At 42.8% G+C, this 14,118-nt stretch overlaps 1 protein-coding gene across 1 annotated transcript in view; it reads left to right on the forward strand.

The window, feature by feature from the left end:
* Positions 1-14,118, forward strand: part of TENM1 (teneurin transmembrane protein 1) — a 652,843-nt gene that overhangs the window by 366,887 nt on the left and 271,838 nt on the right. The window contains exon 7 of the mRNA XM_048514741.1: positions 2,331-2,480. Within this exon, the coding sequence (XP_048370698.1) occupies positions 2,331-2,480 (150 nt within the window). The remainder of the gene's footprint in view (positions 1-2,330; positions 2,481-14,118) is intronic.

A 14,118-nucleotide genomic window follows, 5' to 3' on the forward strand; every position in this document is an offset into this window, starting at 1 on the left:
ACTGCCATAAAAGCTAGCTCACTGTCTTCAAGAAAAACCCATTCTCTGAGTTTGGCTCTCAGAGAGAGATGCCCTAGGCAATGCAGGCTTAAGCTATGCAGCATTCTGACATTCTTCTGGATCATAAAACCTCTCTGTTCAGTTCCCCAGCATGAAATGTTAAAACATGATTCTAACAATTATACAATTATTCTAAGACAATAGAATTATAGTAAAATACAAATACATGTAAATATGAATCACTCATTATCATTTATGTTCATTTGACTATATAGAAGAACACTTTGTAATTTAACTAATCACATTGGTTTAGCTAGTTCTAACCCAAAAACCTAACCAAGAAAACAAGGTAATAAAATTGCATCTTGTCTTCTGTCACGTAGGCCCTCAGTGCCAAGATACTGAAGATGTTATCTTGCTGGCTTGCATATTCACTGAGAAACCTGGTAACATGGCTTTTTGACCTTTTGCAAACATGCAGGTTTCTGCTGGTCACTTACACAGAAGCTCCATTTTGATTCTTAGCTTCTTTGGTTCTATAACTTTCATGTTTCTTGATTAATACAATTTAATACACATTCTGGCCCATCTCCACAAGCATTTATTGTCATTGTGCACGCACAACAAAAATTTACAGCAGCATTCCTCGATGCACACAATTCCAGACTCATACCCCATCCTCACTTTCCCCTCCTCCACCCATCCCTACACAGCCCCAAACACATCAACACGAAGCCCCGGAGTTCAGCATCGCCACAGCTCTAGAGTAGAAGCCATCTCTAAGCCTCTTTGTCCTAGTTTTTATAGATCTCTATCTGCCTGCCAAGATGGTAACAGAAGTCTGCAAAAAAGAGAGTGTGCTGGATGGAGACGGGCTCTCCTCAGGTGGAATATTTTGGGCTTTCTTTAGGCTCTCGGGAATTGATGGTAGAGTCTCTTTCCCAAAGGAGGGAGAGAGGTGCAGCCGGATAATCCTCTCGTGCAGTAGTGATCACCCTTTGGAGCGCTTCTTCCTATCCGGGCCACTGTGCAACTGGAGAACCATACACAGATGCAGTAGGTTAAGACACTCTCTATAGCACAGCGGTAAAAGGACAGCAGGAGTTTTCCATTCAGTTGTTGTTTCCTTAAAAGTCTCAGATAGTACAGTCTTTGCTGGGCCTTCTTAACCACTCATGCTGGCAGTCTGGTATGCCCTGCAGGTCAAGTCCTTCTCTTTAATCATAACGCCCAGAAATTTAAAACTAGCCACCCGCTCTACTTGATCTCCATTTATAGTCAAGGGCTGAATTTCTGAGCTATTCCTTCTATAGTCCACTATAAGCTCCTTTGTCTTGTTGGTATTAAGAACCAGAAAAGCAACCTGTATAAGCAAGGCATGTGTGACGAGAGCACTTCTTGTGTCCAAAATTCTGCCTCTGCAAAAATAAAAAAAGATTTTGTATCTTTGACTTGCTTGGAAAATGCAGAGACTTGGCTTTAAAGGCACAAGGTTGAGTAGACAACTTCCATGAAGTTGACGTCTAGGGAGTGTGAACAAGAATGGGGTTGCCTGAAACGCCATGTGTTAGGGATTCACAAAAGAACGGGGGCCTTCCTTACTTGGCATAGTTCTGTTCTTTGTGAGAGATCGTCCTGTCTCATTTAAGGGTTTTGAAGAATGTGGCCTATACGGTGATTGACCCATACACAGCTGAGGGAAGGGCACATGTTTGTATGTGTGGAAAACCAGTAGGATTTGAAATTTTAGAAAGAGAACAAGAGAGCTCAAATAAAAACAGCTGTCAATTGGCTGAAAAGAAAAGTATCTTAGGATGCATATGGTTTAGGCTCTCTTTCTTTTCTTGAGGGGTATGATGTGGGACTGTGGATCTGCTGCCTTGAAAAGTGTATATTGTCCTCACCCTGTGTTCTTCCTGTTGTAAATAAAGCAAATAACTCTTCTGTGAGCCCTGTACCTTTTCTCTGTTTGGGGCAGTGGAAAGTATACAGCAGGCGTTGATTTTGTTGATAGATACAGAGTTACAACTTTCCATTCCATTGTCCTTTGAATAGCAGGCATTTCTGTTAATTGTTGAAGAAATTCATCATCCAATACTGGCTCGCCTCCAAAAGAACGTGTGGAAACTAATTAAACATTTAGTTTAAGGTGAAATTAGCATACTTAGAATTCCAATTTATTCCAAACAGAGGCATGTAATAATTGACTTTTGCAAAAGCTGGCCTTGGCTGCCTTCTTTCTTTGTGTAATAAAGGTGCCACAGGGTGGGCATAAATTAATTGGTCTTTTTTTTCTTCTTCTTCTCCTTCTTTTCTTTTTTTAATAGCAGTACATTTGTTTGGCCTAACTTGGCAACTCCAGCCTGTGGAAGGGCAGCTGTATGAAAATGGAGTCAGCAAGGGAAACAAAGGCACAGAATCTATGGATACGACGTACTCGCCCATTGGAGGAAAAGTTTCAGATAAAACAGAGAGGAAAGGTATATTTCTATCTCTTTTTGGCAGGGTTTTGTTTTTTAATTAAGGCAATTGGTACTCTAGTAGGTTTTTTAATCATCTAAGGGATTTATCACGGTATTGGACCCCCCCTCCCCTTACTGAATGTATGTTTTTTAGGATGTGAATGCATAGTACAGGGCCCTAAAGATGAAATATCAAAATAGGATGGCTAATTTGTAATGAGGGAACTGAAGCACATTAAATTTTATTCATTTTTAAGAAGCAGCAGCAGCGTTGGATTTATAGAAGAGAAGAAGAAGAAGAGTTTGGATTTATATCCCCCCTTTCTCTCCTGCAGGAGACTCAAAAGGGCTTACAATCTCCTTGCCCTTCCCCCCTCACAACAAACACCCTGTGAGGTAGGTAGGGCTGAGAGAGGGATATCCTCCACAGCTCAGGCAGCAGAGCTGGGAATCAAACCCAGTTCCTCCAGATTAGATACATGAGCTCTTAACCTCCTACGCCACTGCTGCTCCTTATATCCCCCCACTGCTGCTCTTATATCCCCCCTTTCTCTCCTGTAAGGAGACTCAAAGGGACTTACAAACTCCTTTCCCTTCCCCCCTCACAACAACACCCTGTCGATATGTGAAGCTGAGAGAGCTCCAAAGAACTGTGACTAGCCCAAGGTCACCCAGCTGGCGTGTGTTGGAGTGCACAGTCTAATCTAGTTCCCCAGATAAGCCTCCACAGCTCAAGCAGCAGGCCCGGTTCCTCCAGATTAGAGTACACCTGCTCTTAACCACTACATCACTGCTGCTCTCTTTTACTCCCTTTTGCTGTAAAAGGAGCTTGTTACAGACAGTTCTGACATTTATCTGGTAGAAATAAAGACAATTTGAACCTCCTCTATGATCACAGAGGTGATAGCTACTAAAGTATGTGTGTGCATGTATATGTCTAATGATGAAACATTCCCAAAGCGTCAGCTCCACTTACTGTGTGTGTGTAAATTGCTGTCAAATCTCAGCTGGCTCATGGCAACCCTGTAGGGTTTTCACATCAAGAGATGTTCAGAGGTGGTTTGCCATTGTTTTCCTCTGTATAATGATTCTGGTATTCCTTGGTGGTCTCCCATCCGCATACTAACCCTGGCAACCCTGCTTGACTTCTGAGATCTGACAAGATCAAGCTAGTCAAGGCTATTCAGATGATGGCCCTCCTACTGCATGCTGTATTATTTTATCCCACGATACACTGATCCAAAAAGTGAAAGAAGTCTGTCATTTTGATTAGAGATATACAGGACCCCAGGGCCTCTACCTTGGCTTTGAGCTTGCAGTGTTTGAATACCTCCTCAGGGCTCCTGAAAGCTCCACCCACTTCCTCCTGGCACTCAACAGCTTCCAGCCTATCAGAAACCCATCTCCCTTTTCTGGCTTATTCTACCATGGCGCCATCCTCTTCTCCCATTGGGCCAAATTACAGGCCCACTGAAGGAATTAGTGAGGTGTCTTAAGATGCCAGCAGTTTTGGGGTAGTTTCTTCTAGCCCTACTGGGTGTGTAGGGTAAGAGTACCATCATCAATGGACTTAGGTGAGTGCGTAGTAGGGTCAGAATGTGGGCTGGGCATTCCACAGTGTCCCTGTTTTCGTGCATATGCATTTATATGCAGTGGTGTAGCTGCAGTGGAGACATTTGGGGCGGCTCCCTAGAAGTGGTACCATGTTGATGCCAGCTAAGAAATCCTTTTTGACACCTCTGCCCTGCCTCAGAAGCTCTGGCAACTAGCCCAGACACCGAATTCATCTTTGTGGCACCGTGAATTGGCTAAACAAGGGAGCAATAAACATGAACTGTATGGAACACAAGCTCTCCTGGCTGAGAAGATCAGTTTTGAATCAGGCATGAAAAGGGTGGGAGAGACATAATCAATTCTGCATTAGGTCGGTTGTGCACGCACAGGCGCAAACAATTACTCTGAGTCAAAACACAGTAGTTGGACTGTAAACCTGGAGCCAGCCTGACCTGAATAGCCCAGGCTAGCATGATCATGTCAGATCTTGGAAGCTAAACAGGGTCAGTCCTGGATAATACTTGGATAGTACTATCAATCAATCATCTGAGCTCCTGCCAGCCAAACGTAAACTAAGTCTAAAAGATTGTGCCCATGTAACGATGGCTCAGTTGAATCTCTGGCCCACCAATTACTACACTGTCTCAGATTCAAGGAAATCAGATCCAAGTATGTGAATCTTACTCCTTTACATTTACCCCATCTCCCCGATTTAATTAGATTACACTACTTGTTGGACAATCCTGATCCTTCTCTCTGTATGATAGTGGCAGACTTTCTCCTGGAAATTACTAAACGCCAGTCGATTTCCTTCGACCTAACATTTATTTCCTGTATTGTATATGCTTTTTAATCCTTTTTTATTATTGTTGTTACTGTTGTCTATGCCAATAAAGGCTTGCTAAATTAAAAAAAAAACCAAGAACCAAGGAAAGGGTGTAACCATCTGAGATGCTTAAAGAATTGAAGGGCTCTGTTAATGCCAATGTTACGGTTTCTGTAGAGGAGATGTTTGTCTGTGTCCTGGTTAAGTTGGATTGAACATTGCTGATCATTCAGCCATTGGTTAATTGAAACCGTGACTAAAATAGGCAAATGGCAGCATTGGATAGATGTCTCCATTCCATTTTTTTTTTGCATACTCAAGGAATTCAAAAACATTTGTGATAGTTCTAAGGCCGAAATCAGAGTTTGACTCAGCCCCGGGGCAATGTGGTGCATAACAGTCGGCAGCAGATTTAATATATTTTGATTGTTTTGAATTTGAGTGAAACTACCTTGTCACCTTCAGGAAAATTCAAGATGGTTTCCACCACACTCACAATCAAATCACAATCACCTTTATTGGCATTAGGTATTAGACATTGGTTATACACTATTATTAAATTATTAAATTTAAAATCATATGTTACATCTGTGGATTTTGCTTTCCAACTTGACAGTTCATTTATAAAAATATAAAATGGATTAAAAGGGATTAGCCATTCAATTCAAAGACAAATTTGTAAAACAGATACCATTTGACTATATTTAAGATCCAACGCCAGGAAATGTCTGGCACTTCCCGATTTAGTTCTATTTGCTAAAAAAGGATATGTATCCACTCCTCAGGGCTCCGGAGAATTACTTAATTAAAACAACAGGATAATTAAATTCCTTCCTAATATTAAAATAAGTAAATAAATAACATTGATCCTTTACATATGCATTTTATAATAACCCGAGGTGCCATGGCTGAAGAATATTACTCATTTATATATAGTTTATATTTGCATGATACCTGATTTCATTCAGCTTTGCGTTCAGTATCTTTGGCTGAAACATTATCATATTGAATTTCCATGCAAAAAGTTCCATTCATAAAATTACACATCTCTTAGGTACATGGCCTTTAACAAGTAGCTGGCTAATCTCCCAAGCATATCAGGATCATTACTATTTAGTCATTTTACCATTGATATTTGGGACAGTTTTTTACCCTTTATCGATGGTAATAGGGCTTCTCTCTGTGCATTGTATTTTGGACAATAATATAAAATGTGTTCCAATGTTTCGACTATGGTGAGACAGAATGGACATACTCTATGTGTTAGGGGCCACTTCTCAAACCGACCTTGCAAGAGAGCAGGTGAAAAAACATTACATCTGGCTCTGGTCAGTATCCGTCGTCGTTTGGGATCAGGGATTAGTAATAAGTAGCTGGCCATCTTACCGGCTTCTGGAGTTATACCAAAATACAGCGGGGAGCATGTTCCACCACACTCACTAAAGTTGGAAAAAGAACTGATGTATACCTACAAAAGTAGGGCAGGGAGTTGTTGTTGTTCTGTCTAAAGGAAGGATTTTGGATACTTGGAAAGAATTTGTATATCCCCTTAACATGTTTGAGAGAAGATATGGGTATATTACTTTTATATTGGTGATAGCTGTAATCTGTCAACAATAGGAAAAATAGTCAGGGGAGACTGGATATATCCAGCAATTCAGTCACTCCTGATGATCATCTCTCTGGTGCGATAGTAATATCATTTCTGGAGGAAAGCTGCCAAGCAAAAGTTTGTGTAGCAGTGTAGTAGCAATGTTAGATGCTGTAAGTATCAATGTTATAAAAGCCACTTATCTAAAGGCTAAATAAACCCTTAACAAATTATAATTATTAATTATTACTAATGAAATATTTTAATGTCATTGTTGTGAACTCTAACGTCACTCTAATTTACTCAAGCTTTATATATTCTGCAATGAGTTGCGAGCTGGACCTCTATAATGTATCTATGAGTTGCTACTGATGCCATCATTGTAGTTCAATGACAAAGGTGTTATAGGATTTACAAAGACCAAGGCTGATTCCACATGGGCCAAAAACAGTGGTGTGAAAACAGTGTAAGGGCGATTCCGCACACGAGTAAAATAGGTTCGACCCAGTTCCCTGAGAAGGGTACTAACCTAGTTCGAAGCCATTGTTGTTCCCCACTGCAACCAGCTTGATCCCAGCTCGGAGGGTGGAATCATCCTGTGCCTCTTCGCCGCTCCGTTCCGATTGGCTACTGTTCTATGGCCATGTTCCATTCTATGGCCATATCCCCACACACGTTATAAAAAAACTGCCACAGGAATGGAGGGACAAAGGTGGCGTTTTTTGATTGGCCAGCTGTACGCATGCCCGAAACACTCAGCTGTGATTGGCTGAATGGGGGACTCCTGGTACCAGAGATTCCGCACTTTACTGGAATCGAGCTGAGTTCGAGCGTGGTTCCCTGAAAAAGTAGTAGTTCCCAACTGGAGTCGGAAATTTGACCGTTACATGGGGCGAAGCTGGTCCAAAACCACGTCGATCCCAGTGGTTGTGCGGATCACTTAGGTCGAACGCAGCTCGAACTTAGGTCGATAACCCAAGTGCGGAATCGACCTAAAAGGGTTTAAAATGGTGTAAAAGGGTTTACACCATTTTCACACTGTTTTCACGCCGCTATTTTTGGCCCATGCGGAATCAGCCCATGTCTTCACAGTGGAACATTCAGTTCAACAAGGGTTACTAAATCCACAACTTAACATCACTGATAGGTGTTCGGTTCTTTGGATTATCCTTTAGCCAGGTTTCAGTTCAGTTCGAGATTACACTGATGCTTTTGCCATTATTGAGATACTATCTGAAAGTGAAATCTTTGACAGATGCTCCTAATACTGGAAGTGTCACTAGGAAAAACAGTCTTGGATATGAAGCCAATAAAGCTCTAAGACTTCCTGTGTCATCTCTGCTCCTGATCAGAAAGTTATATTTGCAGTTCCAGGAAAGAAACCCAGGTGTGCCTGTGAGCAGCTGCTATTCAAGGTATAGCAATTTGAAGGAGCAGAGACCACCCAATACACAAAGGCTGATTCCGCATGGGCCAAAAACAGCGGTGTGAAAATGGTGTGAAAACAGTATAAACCCTTTTACACCGTTTTAAACCCTTTTACACCATTTTCACACCGTTTTCACACTGCTATTTTAGGCCCATGAGGAATCAACTAAAGTGATTCCAACAGGATCAGATCTCAAGGTGGCTGATGAGGCTATCATGTTGCAAAGTGGGGCTCTGAAGTCCATGAGTATTCTCACTATTTCCCTTTTGCAACATGATGATTGTTGACAAATGTAGATGAAATATAGATCTTGTATGTTGGAAACAGAAGATATTGTCTTACCAAAGCTTGATCCTGAACTTTTCCTGTTGCTGATGCTTTATAATCCTGAATATAGGTAACAGAAATTATTGGGGGGTCGGGGGTCGGATTTGAGTTCATTAGACCCAAAAATTTTCAAAAAACTACAAAAAAGCCAGAATTTTTGGGGTTATTAAACCCAAACCCCCCAAATATGCCTACCTTCAGATACTACGTGGATGTGTGAGACAACAGGCACAAAACTGACCCACTGCCTTTGAGGTCCACATGAACTTCAGAGGTGCAAAGAAAATTGTAACATTTTTAGGGGATCCAATTTTTGGGCTCTTTTTTATTGCTATTTTTGGGGTGGGGGGCGAAAAAACCCTGAAAAATCCTGACAAAGTATTGGGGGAGGAGTTTCTGGTTTCGGTTTACCAAACAGACACCCATAATCTCTTTTTTAACATTTTTAATTATTTTTTCAACTTATATTAAAAAAAAGAAGAAAGAAATAGTAGCAAATAGTTAAGATTACAGCATAAAAGATATCTACCCATCATTATATTAAGTACCACCCTTAATCTTGAAGTAAAGAAGAAGAAGAGTTTGGATTTATATTTAAGGAGACTCAAAGGGGCTTACAATGTCCTTTCCCTCCCACCCCTGACAAACACCCTGTGAGGTGGGTGGGGCTGAGAGATCTCCAAAGAACTGTGACTAGCCCAAGGTCACCCAGCTGGCATGTGTTGGAGTTCCCAAGGTAATCTGGTTCACCAGATAAGCCTCCACAGCTCAAGTGGCAGAACAGGGAATCAGACCCAGTTCTCCAGATTAGAGTGCATCTGCTGTTAACCACTACACCACACTGGATTGTCACTACTTCGGTAGTACCACAAGAGCAGTCACCATTATCAAGGCATCAAGAGTGGAACAGGAAGTGATCATGCCATACCATCTGCCAATATATGCTTTGCTAGAATGGGATTCTGCCGGCATCCTCTTAGAGAAGTGGTAAACTGACAGTTTTCAAAGCACTGAAAAAAACAACATGTAGCTTTCTGCCATTGGGGAGATTAATGCCAATGTTTATGATGTCACTGATGAACCTACTGTATTTCTGTCTCTGTGCTGTGAAAGGAACGGGTAGAACAATTGAATTGAAATACAGTGTGTGGCTGGCAGAAAGTATGTATGCCACTAAAACTGGAATCTGAAATCTATCACAACACCACAGACTGAACCATCACCCACGGAGTGTAGAAGATGATGTGTTTTAACTGTGTGATTGAACTGGAAGGTGTCCCCTGGTATCAGTCTGCAAGCTTTCAATGATCTTTGCTGTTGCTGCGGTCCAAAATTTTTTTGAACAACTCTCGTATTCTCATCACCTTGTCAATAAATACCCAGATGGATCAATTTGTTGAATTCAACATCTGTACAGTCATCTTTGTACCGATGTTTGGCATCATCAATTGTTGCACCAGTAATTACAACTATAAACCCAATTCTTTTATTTCTTAGTAATTGCCTTTTATTACTTATTTCATGTGCTTCATACCCCCAGCTGCGGGTATCAGCTGATATGAAGCCTGATGGTTAATTGTATTGCTTACCAGCTATACTTTATTCCTCTCTAGGGAATTATGTTGGAAGGATGCACAAATGAATCCCTCGTATCTCAGCATGAGAGCCACCATGGTGGTGGACTCTAATCTGTAGAACCAGGTTTGATCCCCCACTCCTCCACATAAGCGGCAGACTCTTCTCTCTTAACATATTCCACAGTGTTAAAGATCTCTTCTAAATAGAAAACTTGCAGAGCAGGTAAAGTCGGTTGGGGCTGGAAGAACCTTTCACTGTGTTTTCTACGTGTTTTTTTTCCTTTGGGATTTTTAATATTCCAAGCCAGAATTCACAATCTGGCATCGTTAATTCTATTGCTTTACAGCTTTACCTCTTCCCTCACAGTGCGATTTTCAAGAAAGTTACACCCTTCTAAGCCCATTGTTTTCATGGATTTGGAAGACTGTACCTTCGGATCATGCTGTCATTCTCCTGTGTGTGAGAGCCAAACTTAAGCATCACATTCAGCAGAATCCAGGGGGGTGAGACATTTTCTAGACGGCTGCCGTTGGGGCAGGTGATAGCTGCCTTTTCATAGAGGTTCTAAAACACAATTACTTGTCACATCTGGAAGGTCAGTCTCTTTGTCTTGGTCTACACATTAGAGCCAGTGTGGCATCGTGGTTAAAGTATCAGACAAGGATTTGGGAAATCAAGGTTCAAATCTGCACTCGTGCACATATCAAAGGCAGGATATCAATAAAGTAAATAAACAATTTTTTTTTACACAGACAATAGGAAGGCACTTGACTGGCTGCATTTTCTCTGTTGTTGTCTTCACTGGTTTGTCTATGCAGATGCAGTATTTTGGACATGAGGATAAAGAATTCAAAAATCATTGTATTTATTTATTTATTTATTTATTTATTTATTTATTTATTTATTTAAACTTCTATGCCGCCCTTCCCCGGAGGGCTCAGGGCGGTGTCCATCAATTATATAAAACAGTTAAAATCCATTTCACACCCAATCCCAGTTAAAAACCATCTATAAATTATAAAAATTCAGATGGCGATTAAAATTGTTTCCCCTTCCCCATTCTTGCACCCACAGGAGGCCAGATATTTATCACAGAAGTGTGGTGTTATCCCGGCTGGCCAAATGCCTGGCGGAACAGGTCTGTTATACAGGCCCTGTGGAAACTCTGTATGTCCCGCAGGGCCCTGATCTCACTTGGGAGCCAGTTCCACCAGGTAGGGGCCAGGGCCGTAAAAGCCCTGGCCCTTGTGGAGGCCAGCTGGATCACTTGGGGGCCAGGGATCACCAGAAGGTCCGCCTCCAAGGAGTGGAGGGGCCTAGCAGGGCAATATAGGGAGAGACGGTCCTGTAGATATGCTGGTCCAAGGCCACGAATTGCTTTAAAGGTCAAAACCAGAACATGATCCGGTACTCGATCGGCAGCCAGTGTAGTTGGTACAGGACCGGAGTAATCCGGTCCCTAATAGAGTAGTATGTTGAGTAATATGAGAACTAACTAAAACATTGCACAGTTACAAGCAAAATTTCTAGTGTACTAGAACTCTTCTGTGGGCTATATGTTAAGAAAGAAAGTGTGAATAGGTGCTGGGCAGAAGTTTGACTGGGCTGATCTGTAGCAGATTGTGCTGGATTAACTGTGACGTGTGTGTGTGTGTGTGTGTGTGTGTCCTGTCAAGTCACATTTGTTTTAAGAGACTGGGATTTTCAAGGCAAGAGACATTCAGAGGTGGTTTGCCAGTGCCTGTCTCTGCATGGGCTGAGAGAGTTCTGAGAGTACTGTGACTAGCCCAAAGTCACCCAGCAAGTTTCACGCAAAGGAGCGAGGAATCAAACCCAGTTCTCCAGATTAAGTGTGCTGCTGTTAACGACTACATCACACTGGGGAGTTGTATACAAGCGGAATGGATATTTTCCATTATGCCTGGAGACAACTTTCTCTTGTCCTCTTTATTTATTTATTTATTTATTGCTTATCTTCTTTATCTGTGTGTTGTTTAATTACAACATTTATTAGCAACCTTTTTCTCCTGTGGAACTCAACGTGTCTTGCAATGAAAAGAAAAGAATGATAAAACCATAATAAAACCATATGAATAAAGCAACCATTATAAAAGCACAGGAAATGTCACAAGTTTAAAAACTCTTAACTGGGACTGTCAGTAAATAAAACCTACATCAGTCAAATGCAGTTCTAAATAAAGCCATCATTTCTTTTTGTTCATTTTTTTGGCTTGAAGGAGATTTCTCGTGAGCACAAAAGCTTGCCAACTACTTTGTGGTGGTTCAGGTGGCCCAGGGGTGTACCTTAGGCACTACCCACCCACAAGTGCACCTCTGCCCCAAACTTCCCATGGGCAGGGTGCAGTTGAACACCAGCAAACGGGGCTTGCCCTCACTCCCAGGCTGTTTCCACACGGGTGCAATACAGTGTCCCAGAGACACTAAAAACAGTGTCCCTGGGGAGGGGTTCACATGGCTGCCGCCGCTGCATCACAGCAGCAGCGGCCTCACAACCCCCGAGCGGCGCAAAGCCGCTGTTTCCAAACCTCGCTCCCTGAGCGAGGTATTTCGGAAACAGCGGCTTCCAAACACTGCCGTACGAATGGCAGCGGCTGGAAGGTGCCGTTTCCCCCCCCCCTTTCCCGAACACCTACCTTGTCTCCTGGCTTCCAGCTTGTCACAGAGGCCAGGGAACACGCCCCCCTGGCCTGCGACTCCAGAGCCATCGCTCCAGGCTGCGGGGGCATGTCCCCTGGCTTCTGCGACAAGCTGGAAGCCAGGAGACAAGGTAGGCGTTTGGCGAAGGCGCAGCCTGTGCGAAGGCTCCGCTGCCACCTGCCGCCCTCCCGGGACCGTCCATGCAAACGGTCCTGGGGCAGTGCGGAAAGGGCCCTAATCTGCTCACCCAGCTTGCCAGTGTTCAACTAGGCCCCTCCTCTGAGCTCGACAGGAAATTCGGGACTAGGGCGCAGTTGTGAGGATGGGTATAGCCATACAGCATGCCCCCAGTAAGTGGCATATGGGGCTCCAGCCCCCCTGTGTCCCCCCCCCGCTACACCACTGTGTTGGCCTTAATAAAGGCATCATCCAATTGTTGGTGATAGGTTTCCCCCTAATCTTCTATATTTCAAGATCACGGTGAGAGTTTTGATCAGGGATTGAAAGTTTCTCCCTAGGAATTCATTTGTTCTTTGGCCTAGCCCTTCTGCCCATAGTAGCTCATTGGTTAATATTGTTTGTTTCTGTTAAGAATTCAATGTATTGGTTTTTTTTAGTCTTTGACACACCGAACAAAACCAACGTGATGTACTACATTCCTTCCCATAGGTTTCTCTGCCGTGATAATTGTCTTCCATTGATTTTCATTTTATTCCCATCCATCCTTTGCTAACCTTGCCACTGTTGTTAGATTTATATTGTAAGGCCTGTGGAGACAGAGACCTGTCAATATTTGTTTGAAGGGATGTGTACACTGACGGGTTGGATATAAATGAGCTTTTCTATCCATCTTCTGATTTGCCTGTCATATCTGGAAGGGGTTTTTTTTAATATGAGTAACTTCAACTGGGTCTCAAGCGTCAACCATTTCACATGTAAGCACCAGTATATTTTGTGTATATTTCATGCCTCTTTCTTTATTGTGTGTAACTTTTGCTGCAGTTCTGCTTGTCTGTGGTTCTGAGAGCTAGTATAATATAGTGATTAAGTGGCGGACTCTAATCTGGACAACCAGGTTTGATTCCCCGCTCCTCCTCACGAGCGGCGGATTCTAATCTGATAAAAGTACTGGATTTCTTCCCTCCCCCCCTCCTACACATAAAGCCTGCTGGGTGACCTTGGGCCGGTCACAGTTCTCTCAGAACTCTCTCGGCCCTGGCAGCTATCTCACAAGGTGCGTGTTATGTGTGGACGGGAGAGGACTGTCGGCCACTTTGATACTCTGTGCAGTAAAGAAAAGTGGGGTGCAAAAACCAGCTCTGTTTCTTCTCCTTTTGATTTGTTCTGTGACTTTTGAGTTCCACAGAAGTCTTCCTCGGGCTGAACGATCAAAAAGAATTGTTGATGGCTCTTGTATCTGACATATATATTCATCCCCACCCTTGTTGCAAGGAGCATAGGGCAAAAACACAGCTCTCCACTCCTTTGCTTTGCCCTCACAACAATCCTGTGAGAAAGACTTCGAGTGACCCCGGGTCAGTCGGTGAGCTTTATGGATGAATGAGGATTTAAATCTCTGTTTCCTGGTCCTAATTGGACACTGCAATCATTACACTACACTGGCTTTCAATACCACCTTTCCCCCGTGTCTACAGCAAGGGGATAAACAAGAAACACATTATGTCCTGGCATA

The sequence above is a fragment of the Sphaerodactylus townsendi genome, linkage group LG13 (assembly GCF_021028975.2).
Source record: "Sphaerodactylus townsendi isolate TG3544 linkage group LG13, MPM_Stown_v2.3, whole genome shotgun sequence".
Lineage (NCBI taxonomy): Eukaryota > Metazoa > Chordata > Lepidosauria > Squamata > Sphaerodactylidae > Sphaerodactylus > Sphaerodactylus townsendi.